Source organism: Passer domesticus, chromosome 19 (genome assembly GCF_036417665.1).
Source record: "Passer domesticus isolate bPasDom1 chromosome 19, bPasDom1.hap1, whole genome shotgun sequence".
NCBI classification, from domain to species: domain Eukaryota; kingdom Metazoa; phylum Chordata; class Aves; order Passeriformes; family Passeridae; genus Passer; species Passer domesticus.
In genome coordinates this window covers 12,395,965-12,422,476 of record NC_087492.1, presented here as the reverse complement: position 1 = coordinate 12,422,476, position 26,512 = coordinate 12,395,965, and the positions used below count along the sequence as shown (strand labels likewise).

Sequence of the window (26,512 nt, the reverse complement as noted above, 5' to 3'; positions counted from 1 at the left end):
ACTCAAGGATGGATAACAGAGAGCAGCAAAGGCTTTGTTTATGGTAGTAAATGAAACAGAGCCAAGGTGTGGACTTAAGCACCAGCCTGTGATCATCCAAGCCTGTTTGTGAGCCACCCACAGCTCCTGGCCTGTGCCAAGCAGCACTTTCCCAGACAGTGCCTGAGCACGTTTTTTGGGAAAGGCAGGTGCTGTGCCAGGGACTGCTCCCAGCAGGCAGCTTGGGAGACAGGACAGGGTGCAGGGCACTGCAGCTGCTCTGGGCAAAGCTGCCGATGTGGCCATGGTCACGCTGAACTCACAAAATTCTTGGTAACACAAACCTCTGAGCACTGAAAAACGGCTGGGAACCTTCAAGGGACACGGTGACCTGCCAGTAAACAAGGAAATGTGGCAGCACCAATGAGTGTGAAGCCACCAGCAAGCAGAAAGTACAGCAGGTGCCAGCAGAGGAACCAAAACCACAGCTGAGCTTGCAAGGAGCTTCCCATGGCAGGGGAGCACCAGAACTTGACTCTGGCTTCCCTGCACATCTCCCCAGCACGAGCACAGGAACCATTTAAGGTCTTTTCTTACCTGGGAGTTTTGGGGAGGTTTTTCTCAAAGGAAAAAGTTTCTTTCTTGAAACTGGAATGTCAGAAAGTGCCAGAGTGTTTTAACTTAGATGGAGCAAATTATTCTTTAGGGATCCTCAGTTTAGTTTTAATGACTCAAAACCCTTTCATGGTCCAAAACTGCAATATGAAGTGCCTCTGTAGTTTATCAGTTGAGTTTTTCCTCACAGATTCATTCTGAGCACAAGGCTAGAGTACATCTGATACTGTCAGCATATGCCATTGAACTTCCAACAATCCTCCACAATGGATTAATACCCAGTTTAGTGGAAGGCAGCAGGGGGGTTGGAAGTAGACAATTCTCAAGGTCCCTTCCAACCGAAACCATTCCATGATTCTGTGATCTCCCAAGTCTCTCTGTTATTTCCTGGACAAGTCAAGGAGCTTGGCTTAAAGCACAAGAAAGAGCTTGGAGAGGGTTTACTGAGCTGAGCCTAAAGGTTCCCAACCGAGATGTGTGTGTATAAGTGCTCCATTTCCCAGACCACTGGGATAAACTCTCGTCTCACTGTGGCAGGATGTGAGAGCCCGAGAGCCAGGCTCAGCCATGGGGTGGAGCAATGCCCGCTGTCCCCTGGCAGGGGATGCAGAGCGTTGGGAGGAGCATTCCTGCTGCCACAGGCCCAAGGTCTTCTCAAGGTGGCTGAGCAGACAGAGCCAGAACAGCCACACCATGCCTGTCTGCCTCTCTACTCAGCTAAATAATTGATTGCATCCTTTGCCTTGTTTTAGAAATGGATTGTGCCTGGAGGCTTCTGCATCTCTCCTGTGCATCTCCACTGAGGATTGAGATGGAGACCTGAATTTCTGTTTTGCTTAATAGCTAAATTATACTTTTTTCAAGAAATCTGATACTATGGTACCTGTTGTGTCATGTTTTACAGCTCTGACTGTGACCCAGTGAGATCAGCCTTATCCAAAAGCTCTACGGTCTATCAGAGTCCCTTGGCATGCAGGCACCCATCCATTCTCTCCTGAGCTCCGAGTGAGGAGGAGAAGCTGAGTGACAGGCTTTTCATTTCCACACAGCACAAGGCATTGCAGAAAAAGCCACAACCCTCAAGGACCCTCCTGCTCCAAAGACTAATCTTCAGAGCAAAGACTAAAAAAAGTGCACGAAAATCAGAGACACATGGGCAAGCACTTGCCCCATCTTGTAACATCACTTGTCAGCATCTTCTAATCTGATCCCAGGCTGCAAAGGGTTGTGCTCAGCTCATAAATTACTGGGTACCATTACAGAGATGTAAAGCAAGGAACAAAATAATTGCTGGAGTAGGAAAAAGACATGGCTTTGCCCTCGGGTGGGGAGGCACAGTGGGACAAGCTCCAGCACCAGGCCATTTTTAGCAAAAGGAATCACAAATACAATTAACTTCTTAGCTGAGTTGGCTACAAGGAGGGAAAGGCTCCATCCGATAAGCTGTGCTCATTCCCACTCTGCTGCAGAACTGAGTTCTGAGCTTTTCACCTGAGCTTTTCACCTCAGGAACATACAGTGTTTTGCCACATTCAACAGCAAGCCATGAAGTGTGATGATGCAGAGTTAAGGTACCTGTAAATTCACTGGTTTTGCTTCCTGACTTTTGTATTTTCCAGTACAGCTCTGATCTTTTAAGGTTTTTTTATATTTGGATTTGGTGACTGCTAACACACAGTCTAAGGCTACAAACCATAATGTACATTTTACAACAGCACAACTGCCTGGGTGCCCCTTTCCATCAGCCTCCCGTTGGTTTCAAACACATCAGTCTCCCAGGAGACACATTTAATGAAGAACCTGCCCCTACCCGGCATAGCCCTGCTCCATTGACTGCATGGCCTCCTCCAGATTATTTCTGGAAGGCTGGTCACAGAATTACAGATTTTTCTATAAACTTGAAGGGATCCCCAAGGATCATCCAAGTCCAACCCCTGTCCCTGCACAGACACCCCAACAATCCTGCCCTGGGCATACCTGGGAGCTCCTGGAGCTCTGGCAGCCTCGGGGACATGCACATTCCCTGGGGAGCCTGGGCAGTGCCCAGCACCCTCTGTGGGAACAACCTTTCCCTAAAATCCAACTTAAACGTCACTGACATAGCCATTCCCTTGAGTCCTGTCCCTAGTCATCAAAGAGCAGAGATCAGAGCTGCCCCTCCACTGTCCCTCGTGAGAAGCTGCAGATTTGGGCATTCCCACGTCTGTCCAGGCCTGCACACCCTGCTGAGCACAGGGCACCCAGCAGGATCCTTTTGGCTCAGATTTCTTTGCAAAGTAGCAGCCAGACAAGGACCAATGTGTGGAAAGATTTTGAGAGAACTTTAATTTAACCTCATCTTGCAACATCTCCCATAGGAGGAAAGTTACCCACACCTTCAAATCTGACTGAGAACAGCAAAGGACAGTTCTGGAACACTGCTTCTCTCTTCTGGAAAACACCCTGCTGCAGATGGTGCTGGGAGAAGGAGCCTGGGAGCATCTCCTTTGCAGGCAGAAGGCAAAAGGATAAACAGTTCTAACATCCCTGTCCCAAAGCCCCAGCAGGACTACGAGGACACGGCAGCTGTCATGGGTTTGGGGGAGAGAATTTGGGTTTGCATTTACCTGTACACCACCACAGGGATCCTCTTCCATGACCTGAATGAAGCTACATTCTCCAGCTCCTTGTCAGTGATCCAGACAGGGACCAGCAGCTTCTGGGGATAACTGGAACAAAGTCTGGAGAAGAGAAAACATGAAAGGCAAGATGAGGACTGAGCAATCAAAAATCTGCCCCAGAGCAGCTCACATTTCCCCAAACTTAAGGTGCAGGACTTTGGGGCATCCTACTCATATCTGTCTCAGTGCAGCCTCAACATGTGAGACAAAACATGCTGTCAGGAATGAGCTGAGAGAAGACAACCTCTTTTCACCTCAGGCCTCACCTCTGGGCTCATACTAAGGATCCTAGTACTTCTCAGGATGCCTTTGGAACAACCTCTGGATTTAAGAATTCATAAGGATTTAGGGGAATAGTCAATAATTTACATGGAGTTTTTGTTTTCTTGTAGCAGGCACACACAGAGCTTCTGGTAAAGAACGGCCTACCACTTTCTGCCTGACAGAACACGACACATTGTTCAGTGAGGAAGACACAAATCTGCCCAGAAATTTAGCAGTGGGGACTGGGAGTATGCAAATAAAGTGACAGGAGTGAGATCTACATCATAACTCGTTTGGTAGGGTGCCAGAAATCAAATTCTTATAGCTATCTGAACATGTACCAGTAGTGAGAGAACTCTGAGAGCAATAACCACTGCCAGAGGGCAGGGTGACATGGGATACTGGGGAAAAATTGTTCACTGGGAGGGTGGCGAGACCCTGGCAGGGTGCCCAGAGCAGCTGTGGCTACCCCTGGATCTCTGGAAGCATCCAAGGCCGGGTTGAAGAGGGCTTGGAGCAGCATTGGATAGTGGAAGGTGTCCCTGCCCATGGCAGGGGGTGGAATGGGATGGGCTTTAAGGTTCCTTCCACCACAAACCATTTTGGGATTGTAGCACACACAAAATTCCAGGAGTGCAGGGGGGGGCTTTCTGGGGCCTGCAGCTCCTCCCCTGCCCCTGCTGCTCCCAGTACAGGCCAAGGGCAGGCTCAGACACAGCAGTGCCTGGGAGCTGGACCAGCTGAGCCCCTGCAGCCAGGCAGGCACAGGAGGGTACACGGCAAGGAACAACAAAGAGCAGCTCTAGCTCAAGGCTATCCCACATCATTTAGCAGAAATGTTTCAGGGCAGATGGGGAGCAATGTGAGGAAGATGATAGGATCCAGCCAGTAAGCTCCAGAGGGGGGGTCTGGTGTTCCTGAGCCCAGGCTATTCCAGCTCATGGCAAGAGGCACAATTCAGTATTAGTTTATGGTGCTAGTGAAGAACTGCCTGCCACATCGGAAAATGGCACTGCAGTGTCTAGACAGCTCCTCTGAGAGCCCCAGGCAGAAAGCAGGAATGGCTGAGGGATAAAAACAATTGGGTGAGTATGAGGAATTCAGGAAGCAAAATTAAAGCTGTCAGTTAAGAAGATGAAGACTAGGTTGTTGTGGTAGGATGTCTGGGCTCGGACAACTCTGAAATGCCTCAGATTCCATAAGTAAAGGTGGTCAGGAAATTAGAGAAGCAGTGAAGCATGACTGAAGATGCAGGAATGTGGGAGGGGGTTAGCACCTGCTCAGGTCTGGAGGAACTTCTGGAATCGCTGAGTCTATACATGAACAGGCTTTACTGAAGTGCAAACAGCTCCCTGACACCTCAGATGAAACATGGGTAAGTTTTAAAAGTACAGACTGGGGAGAGATAGTCCAGGAGAGGCTCAGGAGTGTATCTTCCAAGAGTTAAATCACTAAAACTCTGTAGCCTTAGGAAAACAGTAAGACAGAAATCAATAAAATTCAGGTAGGAAACAGGACATCTTTAAGAAGTGAAGCCAAATTCAAGCAGGGTGCATAGAAACAGACAATAAGGTCAAGACAAAGAGACATGTCTTTCTAGGCTAGAATTTCAGAGGAATACAGTAGAGGAAGTGAAAACTCAGGATAAGCAACTCTGTTGGCTTAACAGTATTTTATAAACTGATACAAGGAAGGATATCTGTGGCGCCCTGAGTTTCAGGGTACAAGCTTTATAGGAAGGCCGAAATAGGCTGAGCTTGTGAACAAAGTGTGGGCAACTTCCAGAGGAAGGTGGGGGTGACCAGCATCCACCAGAATGTGCATGGATCAAACCCCAAGCCTAAAGAGAAACAGAACAGCATTGAGGCAACACTACCAACCCCTGCAGTGACAGTAATGGCATCCAAAGAGAAGAGAAGCAGAAAGCCTGCAAGGGCAGAAATTCCCATGGGAGACTTGTATTGCTTCCACACAGAACACACAAGTGTCTGAACCAAAGGTGACATTTTCAGACACAGCCAGGTGTTTCTCAGTGCTCGCAGCAAAATCATACAGAAGTCTCTGACTCTTCCTTTGGACCTAAGCTGCTCCAAAGTAGAATAACTGAAAATTCCCTTTGTTACAGCATTCATGACTCAGTAGATTAAAAAATGTTTTTAGAGGGGATAAGGCTCCCACAACAGCAACACCACCACAAAGGGTTAAGTTCAGGGCACTTGGGTTTTGAGTCAACATGGCTGTTGGGAGGGAGGTCACTCTCCATGTGTGAGAGCTACCTGAAACATCAGTGAATGAGCAGATAGGGCAGATTTAGATTTTCAGAAGGGGTTTTTTTGAATTTTCTGTGTGCCTGTGTTTAACAGGTGTGTCGCCATAGAGCTGAAGGATGCTCCTCTTAGGAAACAGCTGCTCTTGAGAAGATAAGAAATAGCTCAGAACCTCAACGATCATTTTTCACCACAACGGGAGTCCTAAAGGGAACCACCTGCAGTGGAGTGATCTGGAAAGCCCCAGAACCAGCCTGAGCCAGACAACAAAGGGAAACAGCCTTGAACTGTGAGGTTTGATGGCAGGAGAGGGTGGCTGGAAGAACACAGACACAGGAATCAGCACCTGTGAATGAGTATCAATGGAGAACCCTCTTACCACAGAGATAACAACAAGGGAGAGGAATCATGGAACACCCTGGGGTTTGGAAGGGATCCATGAGTCCAGCCCCTGGACCTGCACAGGACACCCCAACAATCCCATCCCGTCCCTGAGAGCCTTGTCCCAGATCTTGTTTCACAGAAGGCAAACACATGTACCACTAACAGTCCTCACAGACTTACTGTCCACACGTTCCTGGGCAAATCCAAGCAGGGACGGTAATTATCGCTTTCCAATGGTATGTATAGTATCAAAATTTATAGAGAAGCGTAAAAAAGACAAAATTTGAATTAAGAGCAGTCTCAGAGACCAGTAGGAAAACCATCTGGCTAAAGCAGTAACAGAACTCCAGGCAATTTTCTCCTCATAAACTTAAAAGTTAAATAAAATCACAACTGTAAAAAGATGAAACCTAAAAATGAGCATCAACACTGGAGGAAAAGTGTTTTTGGTTTTTTCCTTTTTTTAAAGGAACTACATGTGTACCAAACACACCAGTACTAAGGCTGATATGAAACAACTACCTCAGAGAGCCTGTATGGACCAGATGGGCAATGCTGGAGTGATCCCATTTCCCTGGGTATAAGATCCCTGAAAATGTGAGAGCCAGGGAGAGACTGTGTAATAATTTTATTATCACTGTACACTTTTATCAAGACTGAAGGAGTGGTTATTATAAGCTTGTATTGCTCTCATTTTACAATGGCTGTCGCCAGGAAGGAGGTAATAGTTCCCAGATAAGGACATCTCGGAACAGACTTGAAAGACAAGGAACAAAGCCATTACCTTGGAGTATCCTGTCTTTAACAATGCTGTTTTGCCAATGCAGGGAAATAAAAGATAAAAGGACTATAAACAGTTAAAAAGTAACCTGATCTCTGTGAATAGAGGCAGGTGGTTATGATCAAAAGCCAGAGCAAGATTTAAAGCCACACTCCCCCAGCCACAAGAGAGAACTGGTTTGAGTCGCACAAGGCAATTACACCACCCCTGAGATCCCAGGATGTCTGCAGGAAGCTGGGACCTGCAAGGATCCCCAGGGAGGAACCTGGCAGGTGGAGGGAAGCAAAGCCAGGCCCACGCCCAGCTTGCTGAGGTTTGTTTTAAGTCCTTTCTTCCCTGGTTTGGTTGGAAATCAAACACTTTTCTTCAGAGAAGGTGGCTAATGGCTGTGGATTATTGGCCACAAAGCAAAGCACAGATGGTCAATGGAAGCTGAACTTCCTGAAATAGTCAGAGGGAACCACACCCCAAGACCCAGCAGGGAAGAAGGCCCAACATACAGAGACTCTGTCTAGGGCAGGGACCTACAGGCTGTGCACTTCATAACAGAGAAGTTCAGGATAAAACTTTTATTTGGCAACCTTGGAGAAACTGTGTAAATGCCAGCAAATTCATGTGAACAGTCCCAAAACAACAACGTGGTCAGTAGGGCAGAGGTAAAATGGAAATCACCCCCCAAATTTAGTGCTTGTGGCCTGGATTCTTCAGGAAAAGAGAACAGGCAGCAGGTTCCAAAACTGAGATTTCCCCAGTCCAGTGTGTCTGAGATTTCTTATGGTCTCTACAGGAAACCAGTGACCTAGAACTGTCCAATCCATAGGTGATGGGGATGCCTGGACTGGCTGGAACAGAGAGGAAAGGCTGAGGGATATCAGTGGTTTCAAGAACGGGATTATAGGAAATGCACAAATGAGTATGTCCATCAAAGTCTGAAATCCCATTGGCTTAATGTCACCTGCTGCAAACAGTGCAGCTGCCCTTCTCCAAGAGTCCTGTGCTTCTGCTGGAACAGATGGCAGGCTAGAAACACTGACTGGTGGCAAAAGGTCTCTTCCACTGTGAGAGTGGGAAAACTTTGTAGAGATCTCCACCCCAATGCCACCACGGAACACTTTCAACACTGGCTCAACTGAAACATGACACCATAGTGATGGAGAACCCCCTGTGGGGATGCACCCAGCACACCACCATGTTCCCAGGGAATGCTCTTTTTCCTTCCACACTGTGAAGCTCCCAAGGTGCACTTTGGGGCCGCCACCTCTTGTTCTGCCATGTGCCACTGCCAGAAGTTTTACTCCATGCTCTTTGTGAATGCCTTGCCAGGAGCTGGAGGCAGATCACCCTTCAGCTTCTCCTCCTCTGACTGGGAAGGAGCCTCGCTCCTTCCCAGACTCCTGAACCTGCCAACAGCTCTCCCACTGGCTAACCCCAGCTCCTCATAGAGCTGAACAGCTGCCTGAGTGTATGAAAACTGTGACTGTTATGTCAAACTGAGCATTTCAGAGAGAAAGACTGACCTGAAAGACAAACCCACAATGGATGGACCTCCAGACTCCCAAATGTTTTCCATGAGGAGTAAGAGCCACCACATGATAAACTACATGAGACAGCATTTACAGTTCCTGCTAGCTCATAGATGTTTGGGCTGTATTCCCTCTCTAATTCCACAATGTGAAAGGCAGAAAGAAAAGGGATCTGGCTCATCCTCTGATCAGCCTGGGGGCTGTCAAGGCCAGGAAGGAGGGTTAGATGGAGTCTGACTCACCCACTGCTCCGCACGGGGATTACCAGGGGAAAAGTAAGGCAAGAGGAGAGTGGGGAGGGGCTGGTGATGAAACACTCACTTGTAGTTGTTGTTGATGTCAGAGACGCGCCAGGCGTTCTGCAGGTCGAAGCCCATCCTCACCAGCTCCATCTCGAACCGGAACCTCACGTGGTCCCCTGAAGAACAGAGCACAGGAAGTTACTGACAGCACAGAGGAATCTGAACCTGTTTGTGGAACTACACAGCAACTGTCACAGGCTGGAGAGAGTCACGAAACCACAGAAAGGTTTGGGTCAGCAGGGACCTCAAAGCCCATCCTGTTCCACCCCATGCCATGGGCAGGGACGCCTTCCAGTATCCCAGGTTGCTCCAAGCCCTGTCTAGCCTGGCCTTGGACATTTCCAGAGATCCAGGGGCAGCCACAGCTGAGCACCCTGTGCCAGGGCCTCTCTATTCCCTGATTCAAAAATTCCTTTCAACAACCCATCGAACCCTGCCCTCTCTCTTAACACTGTTCCCCCATGTCCTGTCACTACCCACCCTTATAGAAAATCTCTCCCTCTTTTTTATAATCCCCTTCAGGCCCTGTAAGTGGCTCTGAGGTCTCCCTGGAGCCTTCTCTTCTCCAGGTGAACACCCCCAGCTCTCTCAGCCTGGCTCCAGAGCAGAGGGGCTCCAGCCCTGGGAGCATCTTTTGTCAAGGAGAAACTCCAGGACAACTGGATGGCAGAAGGGATTGTGCTTCAGAAGCCAGGAAGACTTGTCCCTCAAAGGGGTACCCATGTTTGTTTTGTCAAGTCAGATCTCATCTCAGGGCACAGAAACAGCCTCTCCATGTCAAGGGGGTGTATGGGGGTTAACTGAACACACTTCTGCCCATCTGGCAGAGACAGCTTCCAAAGTGGATGTCAGGAACCCTATGGCAAGGAGCACTGAGCACCTACCTGAGGCAGTTCCTTCCTCCAGACTGCTCTCAGATGCTGACTCAAGGTTTCCTCTCTCATGTTTTAGCCTTGCCCCACTAATTCTGGATGCCTTTGTTGCTCCAGTGTCAAATCTTGTTAATAAATAAATACTGCAAAGCTCTTTACCTCAGCCATATCCTGCAGCAACAACTTGAACTGGTGAGTTTATTTACACTAAACACTTTCCCTAAAGGAAACACAGCAAGTATCTCTGATTGCTGGGGTTTGGGGTAAGGACATAGAGCTTACCTTTCCTCTATCAGCTTCTCTTGGAATAGGTGTACTACTGAACCCCACCCCTCCATCTCTCCTGTCTTTGGACATTCGATTCAGGCTACTGCTGCTCTCTTCCAGGATCAGATAATTTTTCAGTCTAAAGCCAGGTTTCTCACTCATTTAATCCCATTTTTAAACAGCTTCATCATCGATAAGAAAGCAACTGCAAGTGAACTTTGTGCTCCCAGGGAAGGGAAACTCCCAGTCCACACGAGGGCACCAGCACAGCTCTGGTTTTCTCTTCATGGACTCAAAGCTTTGATTTGCTTTGATTTTCTCTTCATGGACTTATCCAGTGCCAGGATGAGCCAGAGCTCTCCACAGACCTTATTCTGGGAATGTCACAGCATTTTTGGGTGTTGGTGAAGAGATGCAGATGGGCTCATATTAATTAGGCTGCCTCAAAACTGATGCTATTTGCCACTCCAGGACAGGACTGCCTGAGGTCTCTATCACTGTGATGAGATAACTTAAGTATGGGATATTTTCTCTCTCAAGGAGAAAGGGAAAAGTTGCTTCTGTGTTGCTGGTTCAGGAAGGTTTTTGTTGTGTTTATAACTAATTCCTTTCACTGTGCTTCTTATCCAGCAGCATATGGCCATCAGCTGGATCTCCAGGCCAGGCACAGGATGACCCAGGGAGACAAATTTGAAACTGGACAGGGTTTATGAACAAGAGCTCAATTGCAGTGCAGTGCTGCTTGCCAGAGCAGCAGGAAGGTCCAGGCCAGGAGCTCACCAGGACGGCAGAGATGTGCATGCTGATCTTCCTCATCCACACACACCCCCAGGCACCAGGCGTGGTAGGCGAACGCAAAGAGGTCCTCGGGCTTGGCAGGGCGGGCGATGGCTCGAGTCAGCCTCTTCAGCCACTCCTGGCATTGCTTGAAGGTGGAGAAATGGCACCTGCAAACCCAAGGCAAATCACCCTTAGTGGGGACATTCACACAGCCAGGACTGAGACAGGAAAAGGAACACAGCCCCAAGCCTTAGAACCATGACCATGAGCAGCTCAATTCCAAAGGCATCACAGGGGGAGCCACCAGAGCTGGTCCCAGCCTGCAGCACCAGCAGCTGCACCACAGCAATAAACGAGATACCTGATCACTTTGGAGTCTTTGCAGACGATGTGAAGTTGGAACATATCCCGACACTCCACACTTTCCATCATCCTCAAAGGCACCTGCGAGGGAGGGACAGATGTAGGGCATGACACCACAGGCCAGAGCAGCCCCAGCAGCCATGCCCGCAGGCTCCTCACGCCGCAGCACAGCTCCACCAGTCACGAGCTGCTTCTGGGAACTACAATCCCACTCCCAGGGTTATGGAGCTCCATGAGTCAGCACAGAGCTCTTCCATGATTATTATTCTGACTTCTGCTCTCTCTCTCGGTGATCTCCCACTTGGGGCCAGTTCCTGACACAACCCACAGGTAAGTGAGCCAAATAACAGCTACAGTATGGGACGGCAAGTCAAAGCAGTGAGAGAAAGCCTCAAGCTCCCACTGCCTGACTCTGCACTGGTGACAAGTCTCATTAAAATTGGCTTGCAAGAGACCTCAACAGCCTTAAAACCACCAAAGTTATCACTTGAATTTAAAGAAAACAGCAAAGGAAAGACCTACTTACTATGCAAAGGAAAACCCCATCCTCACACTTAAATACAGTAACAAAACAGCAACTGCACGCCCAGGCCTGGCATCCTCCAAGAGGCACCTTCCTGTGCCACAGCCCCCAGGATCGGGGAATTCCCACCCCTGCCTGTTCTGAAACCCTGGGAGAGGTGATGGTGCAGGCAGATCCAGACTCACATTGATCACAGAGTCCTTGAATTTGATATGCAGGCGGTAGTTGGAGATGGCGATCACGGCGTCGTTGGCATGGCCCAGGTACTCCACCCCCTCACCCTGCAACACAGTGAATGGCACCTGGAAGGGAGACAGCACCAGGTCAGGTCACACATGTACCTTGTGCACCAGAATTCCCAGAGCCACTCTTCCCATTGCCTCTGCAGTGCATCCCCAAGGAACCATTCCCAGCAAGGTGCTCCCCGTGCCCTGAGAGCAGGAAGGACAGACCGGCAGCGCTGCCCCCCCAACACACACAGCTCCCCAAGGACACCTCTGCAGCCAGCCAGCACCTCCTGAAGGACCACCCGTGTGCCATGCACACCTGCTGGCAAGGGGTGGCCTGGGGACAGAGGGACTGATGGTCCCTGCTCTTCAGAGAGGGGAAACCAGCCCTGGCACAAGAGGCATGGAGAGGGACACAACTGCCGGACAGCTCAGAGAGAAGAGAAGAGGGGAGGGCTCTGCACAGCTCCTGAAAGAGTCCAGCACCATGGGGGAGCACTGGAAGGGGCTGCCCAGGGAGGCGGTGGTGTCACCATCCCTGGAGGTGTCCAAGGAACAACTGGATGTGGCACTCAGTGCTCTGGGCTGAAATGTGGGGATCAGCCACAGGTTGGACTTGATAGCCTTGGGGGTCCCTTCCAGCCTTAGTGATTCTGGGATTCTGTGGCTGATCAGAAGCCTCTGTCCCAGGGCAGTGTCACTTATGTGATCCTGCTGTGCCTTTTAAACATGGGGTGCCCTCAGCAGCCCTGTGAGACTCAGTAGTACCATCCAGGTAAGCAAATGAACCAAAGTTGTACCCAGTTTCTGCTAACAAGGCTCTCAGGCATTCTCTGTGTATAGTTATTTATACGACTGAGGAAGCTGGTCCGGATTAAACTGCAAGAAAGCGTCATTAAAGTTACCTGTATTCCATTTTTTTAAATATCTCCATAATCAAGTGTCTATTTTTCCCCATCAGTCGCACACGCCATAGTTGTTTTTAAAACACGGGATCCCAGCAGTCAAGTTTGACTTTTCTTATATTAAAAAAAAAGAAGGCAGAACAGCCTAAAATTCACCAGGCCTCTCTGTCCTTAGCTAATCAGGCTCCTCCCGTTCCCTGAATGCCACCTACACCAGGTGATGTTGGTAACCAATTATGCAAAAAATGTCATGACAATTTATCACTTCAGCCAGAGCTGAAACCTGCCAGGCAGGGCAGCTGATGACACAATTCATTACACTGTAATTAGTACAAGTCAGACCACCTTCTCTTTATTTTGAAGTTGTTTCTATAGCTTGGGTATGAAAACCTGAATTTCAGACTTCAAGGGACAAGTGTACTAACAACTTCTCCTTTCTTTGTACAAAAATAACCACCTTAGCCTGACATCTGTCCGAAAACTCTTGAAAAATATTAATTATTTGCCTAAGACAATATTCTCTCTTTATTTCTGCAGTTGATTTCTGCAGATTTGCCAGAGCTGTTTTTATCTGGCATGTGTCTCTCCTGCTTACGTGGCTCTTTCACACAGCAACAGAAGGGAGACAGAACAGTAAGGGGCTGGTATGGCTGCAAGAAGTGACAGAGGGAAATCCTGGAATAAACCAGCAGGTGCCCCAATGCAGCTTGTCATCAACTGATGGCATCCTTCTAGAGTCACAGGATCCTGGAATGGTTTGGGCTGGGAGTGACATCCCAACCCAACCTCATGCAGTTCCATGCCCTGCCATGGGCAGAGACACTTTCCACTGGGCCAGGTTCCAAATTCCAACCAAGTTGGTCTTGAACACTCCGCTTTACAATAAATTAACAATTTACTGAAGGCAAATTACCCTTGGGAGGGTTGAACTTTACTTCTCCACACAGCAAACTAAGGCAGAGTGTGCTGTTCTCCACAAGTCTCAGCTCAGAGTCACCTCAGCAGCTTCACCCCCGCAAAGCCACAGCCCTGCACAACTCCCCAGCCTGTAGCTGTTCCTTTAAGCCAATAGCTCTCAGTCCTTCTTTCCCCCAGCACTGTTTGCCAAGGCAGTGACAATCTCAGAACAAACTCAAAACACTGTAGCAGCAAGAACAAGGTGAGCCTGGCTCCAGCCCCAGAAGGAGGACAGTGAGCACTGGAGGATGTTAAAGGAGGCACCAATTCCCAGGAGGGAATGCTGCCCTTGCTGCACAGCAGCAACAGCACCCGGGGCTCTTCCCAGGGCTTTCTGCAGCACAAGGCTGGCACCATAGAGAGGTGCCTTCTTCCAGCCTCAGTGCAGCAGGAAAACGCCGGGGGCAAGGTGCTCAGGGGAGAGAAGGCAGTGCAGCTGCACAGAGCACGGCCCCCATGCTCCCCCTGGCCCAGAATCTCCCTGGTGCAGGCTGCAGGACAGGGCAGGCGGCAGCACTTCCCACAGGGAATGCCGGGGCTGGCTGTGCACTGCAGCAGCTCCGGCCGTGCTCCCGGTGGCTGGCGATGCCAGACACATCCTGCCAGGGCTGGGCAGGCAGGCCAGGGCCTTGGGAGCAGCTGGCCTGGCCCCCACACAGGGACCTGCTGCCCCCAGTGTGCCCCACCGGCCCGCCCGTGGCCTCCAGGATGTGCTGGGCTGGAGAGCTGCTCTGCAGAGCCCAGCCTGCACATCCCAGAGCTATTTAGGTGTTTTTACTTCCTTACCTGCAGTGACTCCTCCTCCTTTATGAGCTCCTTCGGGGGGAATAAGTCCTTGGCCTGGATGTACTCCAAACTGGGAGGGCCTTCCTCACCCTGCATTGCAAACAGAGCACACAGTCAGACAGTCTTGGCCAGAACATGCTGTGAAAGCCAAAAATTGAAGCTGCTGGATACTCTTGGCAGCCCAGGAGCTTGGGGATACCTGTGCACGGAAATGCCTGCTCTGCCTCCAGACCCCAGCAGTTCCTCTGGCTGTTGCAGAGTGCCCACAGCACAGTGAAATGCTGAAGCCTCCAAGTCCCACCTCTTCCAGCTGAGTTGGTGTTTGGAAAGCCAAGCAGACACACCTCGGCCTTAGGGGACTGATGTGACAGTAACTTGTTACATCAGCTGTCCCCGTTATCTGCTCCATGGCACCACAGCAGACACACCGTGACACAGGTTTCCATCTACAGTCCAATGTCAGCCTATTCTTCCTCCTCTTAAGGACTGCTTTGTTTTGGGAGTTTTCATTTTCACTCTCACACCAAAGAAGTCTGGGAAGAGCCTGAATCTTTTGGAGGAGAAGATACAACTGGGAACAACCTACAACCACTGCACCCCAGTGCACATAATTCACAACAGGCACTACTGACTGGTGCCAGCACCAAGCCCAGGAGAGCTGGACATGTCCAGCCTGTTCAGATGGACACCCAAGAAAACCCAGAGAGGCCCCAGGATGGTCACACAGAACCTGCACATACCATCCTTGACAAGTGGAGTGTATGTCTCAGTTTGGAACATGAGAATCTTCATTCACTCATACAATCAGAGTATCCTGAGCTGGAAGGGATAAGGATCATCAAGTCCCCCTCCCAGCCCTGCACAGGACACCCCAAATCCCACCATGCGCCTCAGAGCATTGTTCCAACGCTCCTTGAGCTCTGGTGTGAACTATTGGTGCCAATTTTCATCAGCCCTCACCCAGGCCCTGTCATATCACTGAATTGCTGCCAAAAGGAGTGGCATCCAGACATTCAGCTGCAGATGCTCACTGCTGGGAGTCCAGGATGGTGCTAATTCCACACGTATTTGGTGTGGGAATGTTTTCTTCAGAAGGCTGCTTGCTCTCTAACTCTAGCTCTAGCATTTACCAGGAAACACTGTGTTCTGTAAGCATTGAGTAATATTTTAAAATGACATATCTTTCTGGATATGTCACCCAAGCCAGAATCCCAATTTCAGCCTGAAGAAAGGAGATCCCAATCCTTCTCAGGAATATTTCTAATTATGCTGAATCCTCTTGTGCTACTGACAGGGGCCGAAGCCTCAGTGCCTGCAGGAAGAGCCTGGCCTGAGGTGCTCCCTGGACCTCAGACAGGGGCAGCCAGACCCCTCCCACCTCACATCCAAGGAACCTACACACATGTAACATGCTGTTACAGCCTTCATGAAACTCAGCATCAGCCCCAGCTGGAGGCAAAGGCACTGCCCCTGTCACCACACTGTGAGGGACACAGGGCACAGCAGCAGCTCCAGCAGCAGTCTATGCTCACTGGAGACCACGAGGGGCTTGGGGCCCCCTCCTGCCAGCGGCTCACTCCAAGGCTGAGGCATCAGCCCAGGAGAGCACAAAGGGAAGGTGTGTGCCCGTGTGCCGGTGCAGCAGCCAGGAAAAAGAGATCCTCTTCCATCCTCACTTTGCAGTTTGCAGCGAAATCCCAGGGAGCAGCAGGAACTGGAACAGGGCAGCCTGAGCTCTCCACCCGCCTGGGTGTCCTTGAGTCCCTCCTCGCCTGCAGCACAGGGCAGGCAGAGGCTGAGCATCCCCTCCTGCCACAGCCCCGTCCCTGGTACCGGCAGGGCGGGGGTCAGCACCCTGCTCTCTTCACAAGCCTCCTGATGCCCTCGGAGCCCCTCTGGCCAGGAGTGCCCTGGGGGGCTGAGGGTGGGTCTGCAGGAAGGGTCAGAGCAGGAAAGCCCCTCACGCTGGAGGTATGAAAGGGCCGAGCGCAGGACGCCTCAGCACCGCACGGCACCGGAGGGGTCCTGCACAGCCGCAGCAGGGAGGGGCGCGGGGCTGCCCGGGGGTCGGCTGCTCTCGCACGGTCATTCCCAGCTCCAGGCAGGGGCAGAGCCTGCGGGGCCCAGCACAGCGGCCAGGGCCTGCCGGGGCTCAGCCCGCGGCGCCGGGCACCGCTGTGCCCTTGGGCCCGGCCCGGGCAGTAGGGACGGGCCACGGTGTCCTCCGGCGGCAAGTGGGAGCCAGGAGAAGGGGATCCCCCTTCTCCCCGGGCCGATCCACAGGAGGCCTCCACCGGCATGTGAGTTGGAGAGCGCAGCTGGCTTACGGACCCGCTTGCATGGAGGAGAGATGGGGAATAAAAAGCAGCACTTACAAAGCAGTTGAGCATGGAGCAGGAGACGCGGCCTGGCAGACTCATGTTCATTTCCCGAGGCGGCAGCAGGGCCGGGCAGGCACAAGCAGCATCTCCTCCCTTCGGCTGCGAGCTGCGGCCCCGGCACTGCGGCAGCGTCCCCGCTCCGCCGGGAAGGGCAGGAGCATCCCGGCCGCTGGCGGCCCGAGCAGGTGCCGGTGCCGCCGCCGACAATGGAGGGAGGGCGGGCGGAGGACGGGCAGACTCCACCTCCCTCCCAGGGCCGCCGAGCGCGGCTCTGCCATCTGAGCGCCTCCGTGACGGGCGAGACAGAAAATGGAGCGGGCGGCGGCATCGCGGGCACTGCCCGCTCCTCGGCCGGGAGCGGCATTCCCGGCCCATGGCGCTGCTCCCGCCGGCACCTGCCTCGTGCCGCACTGATGGCGGCACTGGCAGCGCCGGGAACAATAGCGGGGAGCTGCTTCGTGCCCCGGCACCGCGCCCTCTGCCCCGAGCCCTCCACCCTGGCATCGAGCCCTCTGCCCCGAGCCCTTCAACCCTGTGCCGACTCCTCCAGCCCAGCATCAAGCCCTTTGCCCCGAGGCCTCTGCCCCCAGCCTTCCACTCCAATGCCGAGCCCTCAGCCCTGCTCCCAGAAGCTCAGCCAGGATTTGCCACTGCACCCCTGAACCTGCTATCCTCCAGCAGGCTGGCTTACGGACCTCCGCACCTGGACCGGGAGATGAGGATAACGGGGCTGCCCTGCTCATCTCACCACTCAACACTCCCAAGACTGTAAGTCCTCGGTTCCAGGAGCTTCATGTGCACAGGGACTAGTCAGACGTCCCTGACTCCCACCAGCACCTGTGTGCTGGAGCCTGGGCTCTGCAGTGGACAAGGCTCCTCTTGCTGACCACCTGGACACTTAGCTCCCATGTGAAGTTTCCCCAGCTTCCACTGGAAATGCTCACAGACACAGGGTAAGGCCATGGGCGCAGGAAATGCTGTGATTGAGCACCCACCTCCCCACACCACCCCTCTATAAGCTCACATTTACTACCTGCTGTTCATCAAGCCCAGGAGCAAACAGCTCCCAGTTCACAGTCTATCTCAGGAACCACAGGAGCAGCTTCCTGGGCAAACCCATTTTGATTTATACCATCAGCTGCTGCTCTGCCCCCACCACTGAGCCAGAGGGAAAATCTCTTGTTAAAATGCAAAATTAAAATCTGACCCTTCATCAGTCCTCAAAGGCCCCACTATCTGGCTCAAATCACATCAGCTTTTTGCTCCCAAACCACAAATCAAACAGAGCACAGCCTGTAGCCATTGAGCTCCTCTTAGATGTGTTTGCCCCAAAGCACTGCAGACAGCTCTCCCCAGCAATACCAATGGGATCTCAAAGAGCTTTTCTTAAGTCAGATAAAAGACTTCAACATTTCTCTGCAAAATTGTTCAAGGTTAGATTATTCAGAGCTGCCCCGGCTAAAGGGACAGCTTTGTGACACCCAGACATGCTGCCCACTGTCACTTGCAGGGCAAAATTCAGTTCCATGAGCTCCCTTGCTGACAAAACAATCCCACAGACTCACATGGTTACACCAGTTTCACAACTTAGGATAAAAGACTTAGAAGAACACATAGCCACACCTGCAGATAAGCCATGAAATCCCATTTCACCCTTGCATTGCCCCCTACTCTACCATTTACATGGAGCACAGTGGGTGGATGTCAGGCATTGCTCATCCTTGGGGAACCTGAACCAGTTGGCACCCATAAACCAGAACACAAGAACGGAGGGTTATGGACACAAACAGAGGGTTACACAGAGGTTTATGGATGAGGTTACAGATTTGTCTTGGCCAAAAGTGAGCGGTAGGAGAGGTGCCCTGCTCCCTGCAGGTGACCTCTGCCTGGGTCACTGGAGGGAATGCTGAGAGAAGACAGAGCAGCTAAAGCTGAAGGAACCTTTTATACTGGAGTGAAAGTGTGGCTAGAAACACTATAAAGCAAATATTTACCGGGTTCTTGACATGTATCAGGGGAACAGCACATCCAGGGAACAGCTGAAGTCGGGAGTCTCTTGGGCAGAGTGTGAGCACATTGCTGTTAAGTGCACACAGCACAAGACCAGAGTCTTGAACACACAGAACCACAGACAAGGTAGGTAAGAGGTTTGCTCCAACCAACAGTAAGATTTTTAGGGTCAAGGCTCAGTTCAGGGCCTGACACAGGGATTGTTTGCATTGTAACAGCCCTAAGCTGCAGCTGTGCAGGGTTAAAGGGCTGCTCCATCAGATCAGTACTCAGAATTTCCAACCTAAGCTGACCTGAACATCCACAAATAGAACTTCTGCTTTCACTGAAATATTTCTGCACTTTTGGTATCAGAAAAAGACTCACATATGACTTAGAAACTTCTGCCCAAGCACTGAGCCTGGTGCAGAGCAGAAACCTTGCTGTAAAGTTCAGTGGCTTCACAGACTTTCAAGAGGAACTTGATTCAGACTCTGCTTTCACTTCTTCCAAGAGTTCCCAAAATACCTGCCCTCCTTTCCCTCCAGTGACCCAGGCAAAGGCAGGAATGGTGCTGGGCAGCCCAGCACAGGACTGCAGAGTGCTCCAGACTCCTTAGCTGGCTTAGCCAGAGGGAATTCCTAAATGCCACCTCGGTTGCCTCCCCAGCTGGGCTCTCTTCTCCCCTGTCACAAATCACAGAGGAAGAGAAGGTTCTTTAACAGAACTGGGCTCCTCTGAGTGTTCTCAGTGTGTGTTCATGTAGGCAGAGAGAGAAATCTCCTTCATCATCTCCCAACCACCCTTACAAGTGTTTCTCAGCTCTGAGGAAGAGGAGCTGAATATAATGTGGGCAACATGCTCTTAGGGGCAGCTGGCAGTGATTCGCCCCCTTTCCCTCCCACTAGCAATGCCCACTGTTCCTGTGCTGCTCCTCCCACCCCTCCCTGGATCCACACTGCAGGTAAACAGCTTGCAGCCTTCTGCCAAAGGTCCCAAAAGGGATTTAGAGGCTTGGAGATTATACAGTGCTTGGCAAAGATAGGACTGGCACTCAAGGGGCCATCCTGCAGGCTCCAAAGGAGATGATATTCCTTATGGAGACACGCCTACATGCACCAGGAGCCCAGCCTGCAGCACAGGGTTCACAGGGAACATCTGGTCCCACTTGCCCAAGGAATCTGCACTGGGAGCACGGGACAAGCATCAGGATGCTGAAATCTCTCTTGTGGTCTGGAGCCAGTCAGCATCCTGAAATTAATCATTTTGCCAGTGGCTGGTCCAGCTTTCTGCAAGTTTGGGAAAGTGGGGGCCAGGGAGCAGCTAATTCCCACCTGGCCAGGTCCCTTCTAGCCCAAACCATTCCATGATTCTAAGAGAAAAACTTGTCCCATTCACTGCAAGGAGCTGCCAGCACACCTGACTCAGCCTTCCACAGACATGTACACCCTCCCCAGCCCTGACGTAGCTTTATCCTCTATTTCTTGTTGGCACCACAAATAAAGTTGCTCTCTCCTTAGGTAGAAGGCACCACACATACTGCTTCTATAGATTAAGGGTGAGCTTTTCCTCACCCCAGCACAGGGCACCACCCTGCAGATGGAGGGGAGGGAAGGCAAGGGCTGGCAGAAATCTGCATGCACAGCCCAGTCCCTGGTAGCACATCCACTGCACAGACTGCCCTGATCTGCCTCCAGCTGGAGAAAACCTACAGAAAAATTGGCAGGAGGAGGTGACTGCCCTGGAAAGGGAATTCCAGGACATGAGAAGTAAGTCAGCGAGAGCCAGGGAGGCTCTGTCTGACAGCCAGGGGCTGCTGCAGCAGAGGGGCCATCAGGATACTCTACTTTAGATCCTTCCAGGTCTGAATATTTATTTTCAGTGAAGATCAAACTAGGAACTGGTTATCTAGATCTTTTTTTTTTTTCCAAGTGAAATGGGGAGTGGAGAGACTTGCATCATTTATCTCATTCTAAAAGTTAATTTTTTTTCTTTTTCTGCCTGGCAGATAACTACATTGGGTGAGATGAGCTGCCCTCAGACATGTATTTCTCTCCATAAGCTGATGCTGAGACTGATGAGCTGTGGCCAAAGGCCCTTCTTGTTCTGCCTCCCCTACTTCTGTTGCACAAAGAGCATCTTTGTTTCAGGTCCTGCTACATAAATAGTTCATTTTCTCAAAGCCTAGGGAGATTTGAGGGTGAACTGAAAGGCTGCTGAGCCTGAGGTGGAAACAAACCCTTAAACCTGTGCAAAAAGAAGTTATTGTTTTATACCCCATACATCAGGATTGGGATGGTGGGTGTCATTTTTTAATCTGGAGAGGATAATAGAATAATTTATAGATCTGTAATACTGCATTTCGTATTTGTTCAGAAAGGTGAGGTGAGCATGGAACTGAATGTGCATCAAGAAACCTTTGAGGAGAAGGACAAAAGGGCACAAGACATGGGCTGTCAACTCCATGCACCAGCACGAGGGGATGAAGGGTGGCTGCCAATGCCCACCTTGGATAAGACATGGGCCCCCCCTCAGGGTAAGAACCAGATGCCTACAGTGCCAGTATCCCAGCAGTCAGGAGAGGGAATGCTGCTGTGGGAGCTGAGCACTGAGTGCCAGCACAGCACCTGCACCAACCCACCTGCCAGATTAGTTTTAAGTAATGTATTAAGGTACCAAGTGCTCATTAGAGCTCCATTAGAGTTCAGGATTAAACCAGCACTAGCGCTGTCTTCAAGGTCATTCCCATCAGCAGCTAGTTTTGGGGAAAAGTGGGAAGAGTCATGCAATCCAAGCTGTTAACACTAGACCACGAATCTGGAGCAGCAGAAAGGGAAGAGCAGGTGGTGAGGTACATCTGGGGTGCTGCTGAGCGAGGGCAAAGCTTTTGGGCCTGCCCTTGCCAACCACAGGACACTGGTGCTGTGGCCTCAGCCTGCTGTGAGCACAGGGAATTGAGGGAGCACTCAGTATGCCTGCAGGGACCAGGCAGGCAGCCAGCCCCGAGGCACACCTTAACCCAGAGCCCACCTCCAGCCCTCCCTGTGTCTAACTCGGGAGCCACAGCCCTCTGCAGAGGGCTCAGCAGGACTCCAAGGAGGCTGTCAGGAGTTGCCGTCAGCCCTCTGCTTTCAGCTGCTGACAGAAGCTCAGGGAAAGGGCTGGAGGTAAGTGCTTCTTTCTACAGCTTGCAATTACAAATCACTTTCTCTCCCTTGCCATGGGAGACAAAAAGCCCATGGTCTCTTCCCAAAACAGTGGATGAAATGGGACGGGCTTTAGGTGGTTGGTTTATTTTTTCCAAAATGAAAAAATAATTTTCAAAAAAATCACAGGAGCATTTTAATAAAATATTTAAAAAAACCAAAACCTTTTCAGAAGATCCTTTAAAACAGTAAAGGTATATTAGTGTACTGATAAGGAAACCCTCTTGTGTAGAAGAAATCAAACAATGATTAGACCTAAGGGCAGGGCCACGTCAGGGTAAGGTCTGTCCAGACACAGGAAAGGAGTTCAGGGAAAATAAAAGCTTCCATGTTTTAGTAAATCCAAAATTCCAGTCTCTGCTCTCAAAAAAAAAAAAAAAAAAACAAACAAAAAAAACCACAAAAAACCCCCAAGAAAACCCAAAACAACAACAACAAAAAAACAACAAACAAACAAAAAAACCCAAACCAAAACAAAAAAAAAAACACCCAACAAAAAAGCAACCAGAAAAACATCAAAAAAAACAACCAACCAAACCCAACCCCTGTCCCCAGAAAAAACCTAAAAACAAAAACCAGGTCCATGAAGGGGTGATGAGAACTAAAGATAGCTTTACTACAGAGAATTTAAAAGACTAGAGCTCTTCTGATGTCTAAGGGGAATGTGTGGAGATCTAAAAAATCCTGAGGGGCAGGAGATGCTCACAGGCAGCACCACACTTTATTGTTATTCCCAATACAAGAACCAGCCAAAACAACACAGGGCTGGTTCCAAAACAAAGCAAGAGGTGCTCGGCAGCACAGCTCTGACACAACTGCAAATCTTCCCCTGGTTTTTAAAAGCCTGATGAATTCATGGAAAACCTACCAAGGGCTCATGAAACATAAATAAATAGTTTCTGGATTACCAAGTCCCTGAGCTGCAGATCCTGCCAGGTGAGGGCACACACCTGAGTCACGCACCCTGCAGCATTCACTGGGCTCTGTCACTCAGGTGACAGTGTCTGACTAGCCTTGCCCTCAGGGGGCCCAGTCTGGCCTTCTCCATGTTTCCTGGGGGATTTTTGATGCATTTTCCCTGTGTTTATTCCCTTTTTTTCATTCATATCTGGATACATCTGCATCCTCTCACCTCAATCCACTCAGAGGAGCTGTTGGGTTTTACAGCTCCAATGTGACACCAGGGCAGCTCCAAGCTGAAGTGTGAGGCCCTTTCTCAGGTTTTGACAGGCAAGGACTTTCACCTCCCCACCCCAGACTAAGTTCCTCACCCTACAGTGTGGGGATCAGCTCTTCCAGCAGGAATCAGAGGAGATCTTGAGGCAGCACCAGGGAGCATGAGGACAGGGGCTACAGCAAAAATGCTGAGTGTGTAACTACTCAAGCTGAGAGCTTAATTGAGCAGAGAACGCATTTCCTTTCCTATTCCAGGTGTTAACAAAATACATTGGGGACAATCCCTCAGGAGACATCACCACTTCCTCAAGCACTCTGCCAGATTTTTATCTTTTCTTTTTTCTGATGTGTTTAACCTAAATTTTCATGCCCTCAGTCTGAATTTCCAGCCCTTTGTTTATCTCTGCAGTTCTCCTCAGCACCTCTTCCCCCACAACAACACGAAGCTGGTGCTGATCCATGTCACTGCAGCAAGTTCAGGCTCTGCCCACCCACAGCCTACATGCAGATCACCCCTCTTCAAACTACCCCCCTCAGGACACTCTCAGCATATCTTTCAACATTCCCAGTCTCTAGTTTTTTCCTCCCAGCAGACCCCTTGTATTTTGGGTTATTTCTTGCTGGAGGTATTAGAGGCCCTTTATCCGAGTTTATCAGCAATCTCATTGCTTTGGCTGTGGTTCAGATGCTTTGCTACCACATTTTGCTGTGACTAATTCTTGTGAAATTTCTGCTTCTTTGGTGGCACCAGAGCTGTTATTAACATGGTGTGAAATCCTTCACTGAGAGGTGACAGAGGAACACAATGAGAAATCCCAGCAGTAAGTTTTAAAGAAAAAATAAATCAGTAAGCCACAAAAACTGGATGACTATGTCAGTAGTACAGGGAGACAGAAGAGGGTTTCAGTCTTACTGACTTTTTTCCCCAATACATTCCAATAAGAGATTTAGGAATAAATGTTTCCTGTTAACTGCATCTTGATGACAGTGATAAATCCTTTCTATTATATTATTGTATATAATACACAATACTGTTGCACTCTTCTTGCCCATTCTTGTATTTCTTCTCCTACATTTAGCAGCAGTACAAGATTTGGACATACAAAGAACAAGACCACCCACAGAAGCAGACCAGAATCATGGAAGCAGGAGGGTTGGAAAAGCTCTCTAAGATCAATGAGTCCAACCATCCCCAAAGCACTGCCAAGGCCACCACTAACCCATGTCCCCAAGTGCCACATCCACAGGGCTGTTAAACCCCTGCAGGCACAGAGACACTGACACTGCCCTGGACAGCAGTGCCAGGGCTGGACAACCCTTCCAGTGAGAAATGTTCCCAGTATCCACCCTGAGGCTCCCCTGGCCCAGCCTCAGGCCATTCCCTCTCCTCCTGTCCCTGTTCCCTGGGAGCACAGCCCGACCCCCCGGCTGTCCCCTCCTGTCAGGAGCTGTGCAGAGCCACAAGGGCCCCCCTGAGCCTCCTTTTCTCCAGGCTGAGCCCCTTCCCAGCTCCCTCAGCCGCTCCTGGGGCTCCAGACCCTTCCCAGCTCCCTTCCCTTCCCTGGACACTCTCCAGCCCCTCAATGTCCATCCTGTAGAGATGAAATAGGACATGGACTCACCATCCTCAGGCACTGTCCAAACCCTCACGGTTCAATCACAGCTCAGTCTCTTCTTGTTCTTCCACAAGTCACACCTGCAGCAAAGAGGAGACAAACCAGAGCAGAAGTTTAGCTTATATGAATTTAGTTAAGAAATTTAATTTACAGGAACGGTACTCCAGTGTGAACACAAAGGGGGGAAAAAATCAAGACCCCGAGGCCAGTGCCCAGACTTTCCCTGTCCCTGCCAACCTCTGTTTTGTGCCCTTTCCAGGAGCTGCTGGAAACCAGATTCAGCATCAGGGGGAGCCACCAAATCCTTCTGGTCACTCACTAACACAGCACCCAGGACTTGTCACATAAGCACACAATAGCTTGTGTCCCACAAGCACAAAACCCCCACTTTGGAACACAGGAGGGAGCTGAAGGAACACAGGCCTGGTCATTGTGGTTCAAAGACCTGGGGAAGATCCTTCACAGGGAACTTGAGTGTTTGGAGAAGATCACTGTGGTCCTGGGAGGAAAACACCTCTAAATCCAATTGGCAGGATGCAAACACTCCAAGTACCAGGAAAAACCAGCAGGTCCTTCTGCCAGCTTTGCCCTGCTTGATGGAGGTCACAGGGGACATCTCTAGGAAGGGAAAAGCCAAGCAGCAAGACTTGAACAAGGTCCTGCTCCAAGATCTTTTCCAACAGGACCAGATGCTCCCACAGGTGATATTGGGAACTCCATGGAGGAAGAGACCCTTCCTCAAAGTTTTCAGGTGTCTCCAAGATCAGTTGATCACCAACATCTCTCTCATCTGCCCACCTTTTGCCTGTGTTTTGCTCTTCCAGCCCCCCAGAGGGGATGGAATTATCTACAATTAAACACTGTGACCAGGGAGGGGCTGAGCCCTGGGCACTCTTGTCCTGGTACCACTCATGTGCCTGAGCCTCCCACTGTGCCATCCCTGGCAGTGTTCAAGGCCAGGCTGGATGCAACCAGCCTGGCCTTGAACACTGGGAGAAACCTGGGATAGTGGAAGATGCCCCTGCCTGTGGTAGGGGGTGGGATGGGTTTTAAGGCCCCTTCCTACCCAAACCATTCTGGGATTCTGTGAAGCAGCACAGAAATCTGCATGTGTGTGTCCCAATGTTTTTTAAATACAATGACATTTTAAACAGGGATCTTCAGTATTTCAGTGTAGGTTGAGGATGGCTCAGAGCTCACCAACCCAACCTGATTTCTGCCAGTTCCCTGTAGCATGTCAGAACTCTGGGAATGCTCAAGGTCTTCCATAAATTTTGCCACCATTAATTTTAACCTTTCTCCTCCTCAGGTGAAATACAAATGCCAACAAATGTGCAATTGGAGATTATCTAAACATCTCACACAACACACCCCAGCTGGGAATCCCCCTCCTTCCACCACTCAGGAACTGTACTGGCTACAGAAGAGCTCTGAATACCTGCCCAAGGCTTTCCTTTGCTCAGGGATTTCCTTCCCAGCCCAGAATTAAGTCAGCTCTGACACCCACACATCAGAAGGCCAAGCTGAATGCCAGCATGGAGGAGTCATTGCTGAGATGTGACTCCCACAGTGAGGCAGCTGCTCCCACCCTGCTCCTGCCGTGCCCAGGTTGGAATTGTTATCCTTGGCCTTTCAGGTCATCTCTCACATCCCACCATGCGCTTGACAGGAAAGGACAGGAGAAAGGAA

At 50.5% G+C, this 26,512-nt stretch overlaps 1 protein-coding gene across 3 annotated transcripts in view; it reads right to left on the bottom strand.

Moving 5' to 3' along the window:
• Positions 1-26,512, bottom strand: part of MTMR4 (myotubularin related protein 4) — a 56,430-nt gene that overhangs the window by 11,039 nt on the left and 18,879 nt on the right. For 2 of the 3 annotated variants that reach the window (XM_064394212.1, XM_064394213.1), the window contains exons 2-8: positions 24,830-24,903; positions 14,456-14,545; positions 11,766-11,882; positions 11,056-11,138; positions 10,695-10,861; positions 8,795-8,891; positions 3,201-3,314 (exon numbers count right to left, since the gene is read on the bottom strand). In XM_064394212.1, coding sequence (XP_064250282.1) covers positions 3,201-3,314; positions 8,795-8,891; positions 10,695-10,861; positions 11,056-11,138; positions 11,766-11,882; positions 14,456-14,545; positions 24,830-24,832 — 671 coding nt within the window. In that variant the 5' untranslated portion in view covers positions 24,833-24,903. Of the gene's footprint in view, positions 1-3,200; positions 3,315-8,794; positions 8,892-10,694; positions 10,862-11,055; positions 11,139-11,765; positions 11,883-14,455; positions 14,546-16,830; positions 17,077-24,829; positions 24,904-26,512 lie in introns of those variants that run through there. The other variant, XM_064394211.1, reaches the window with a different exon arrangement.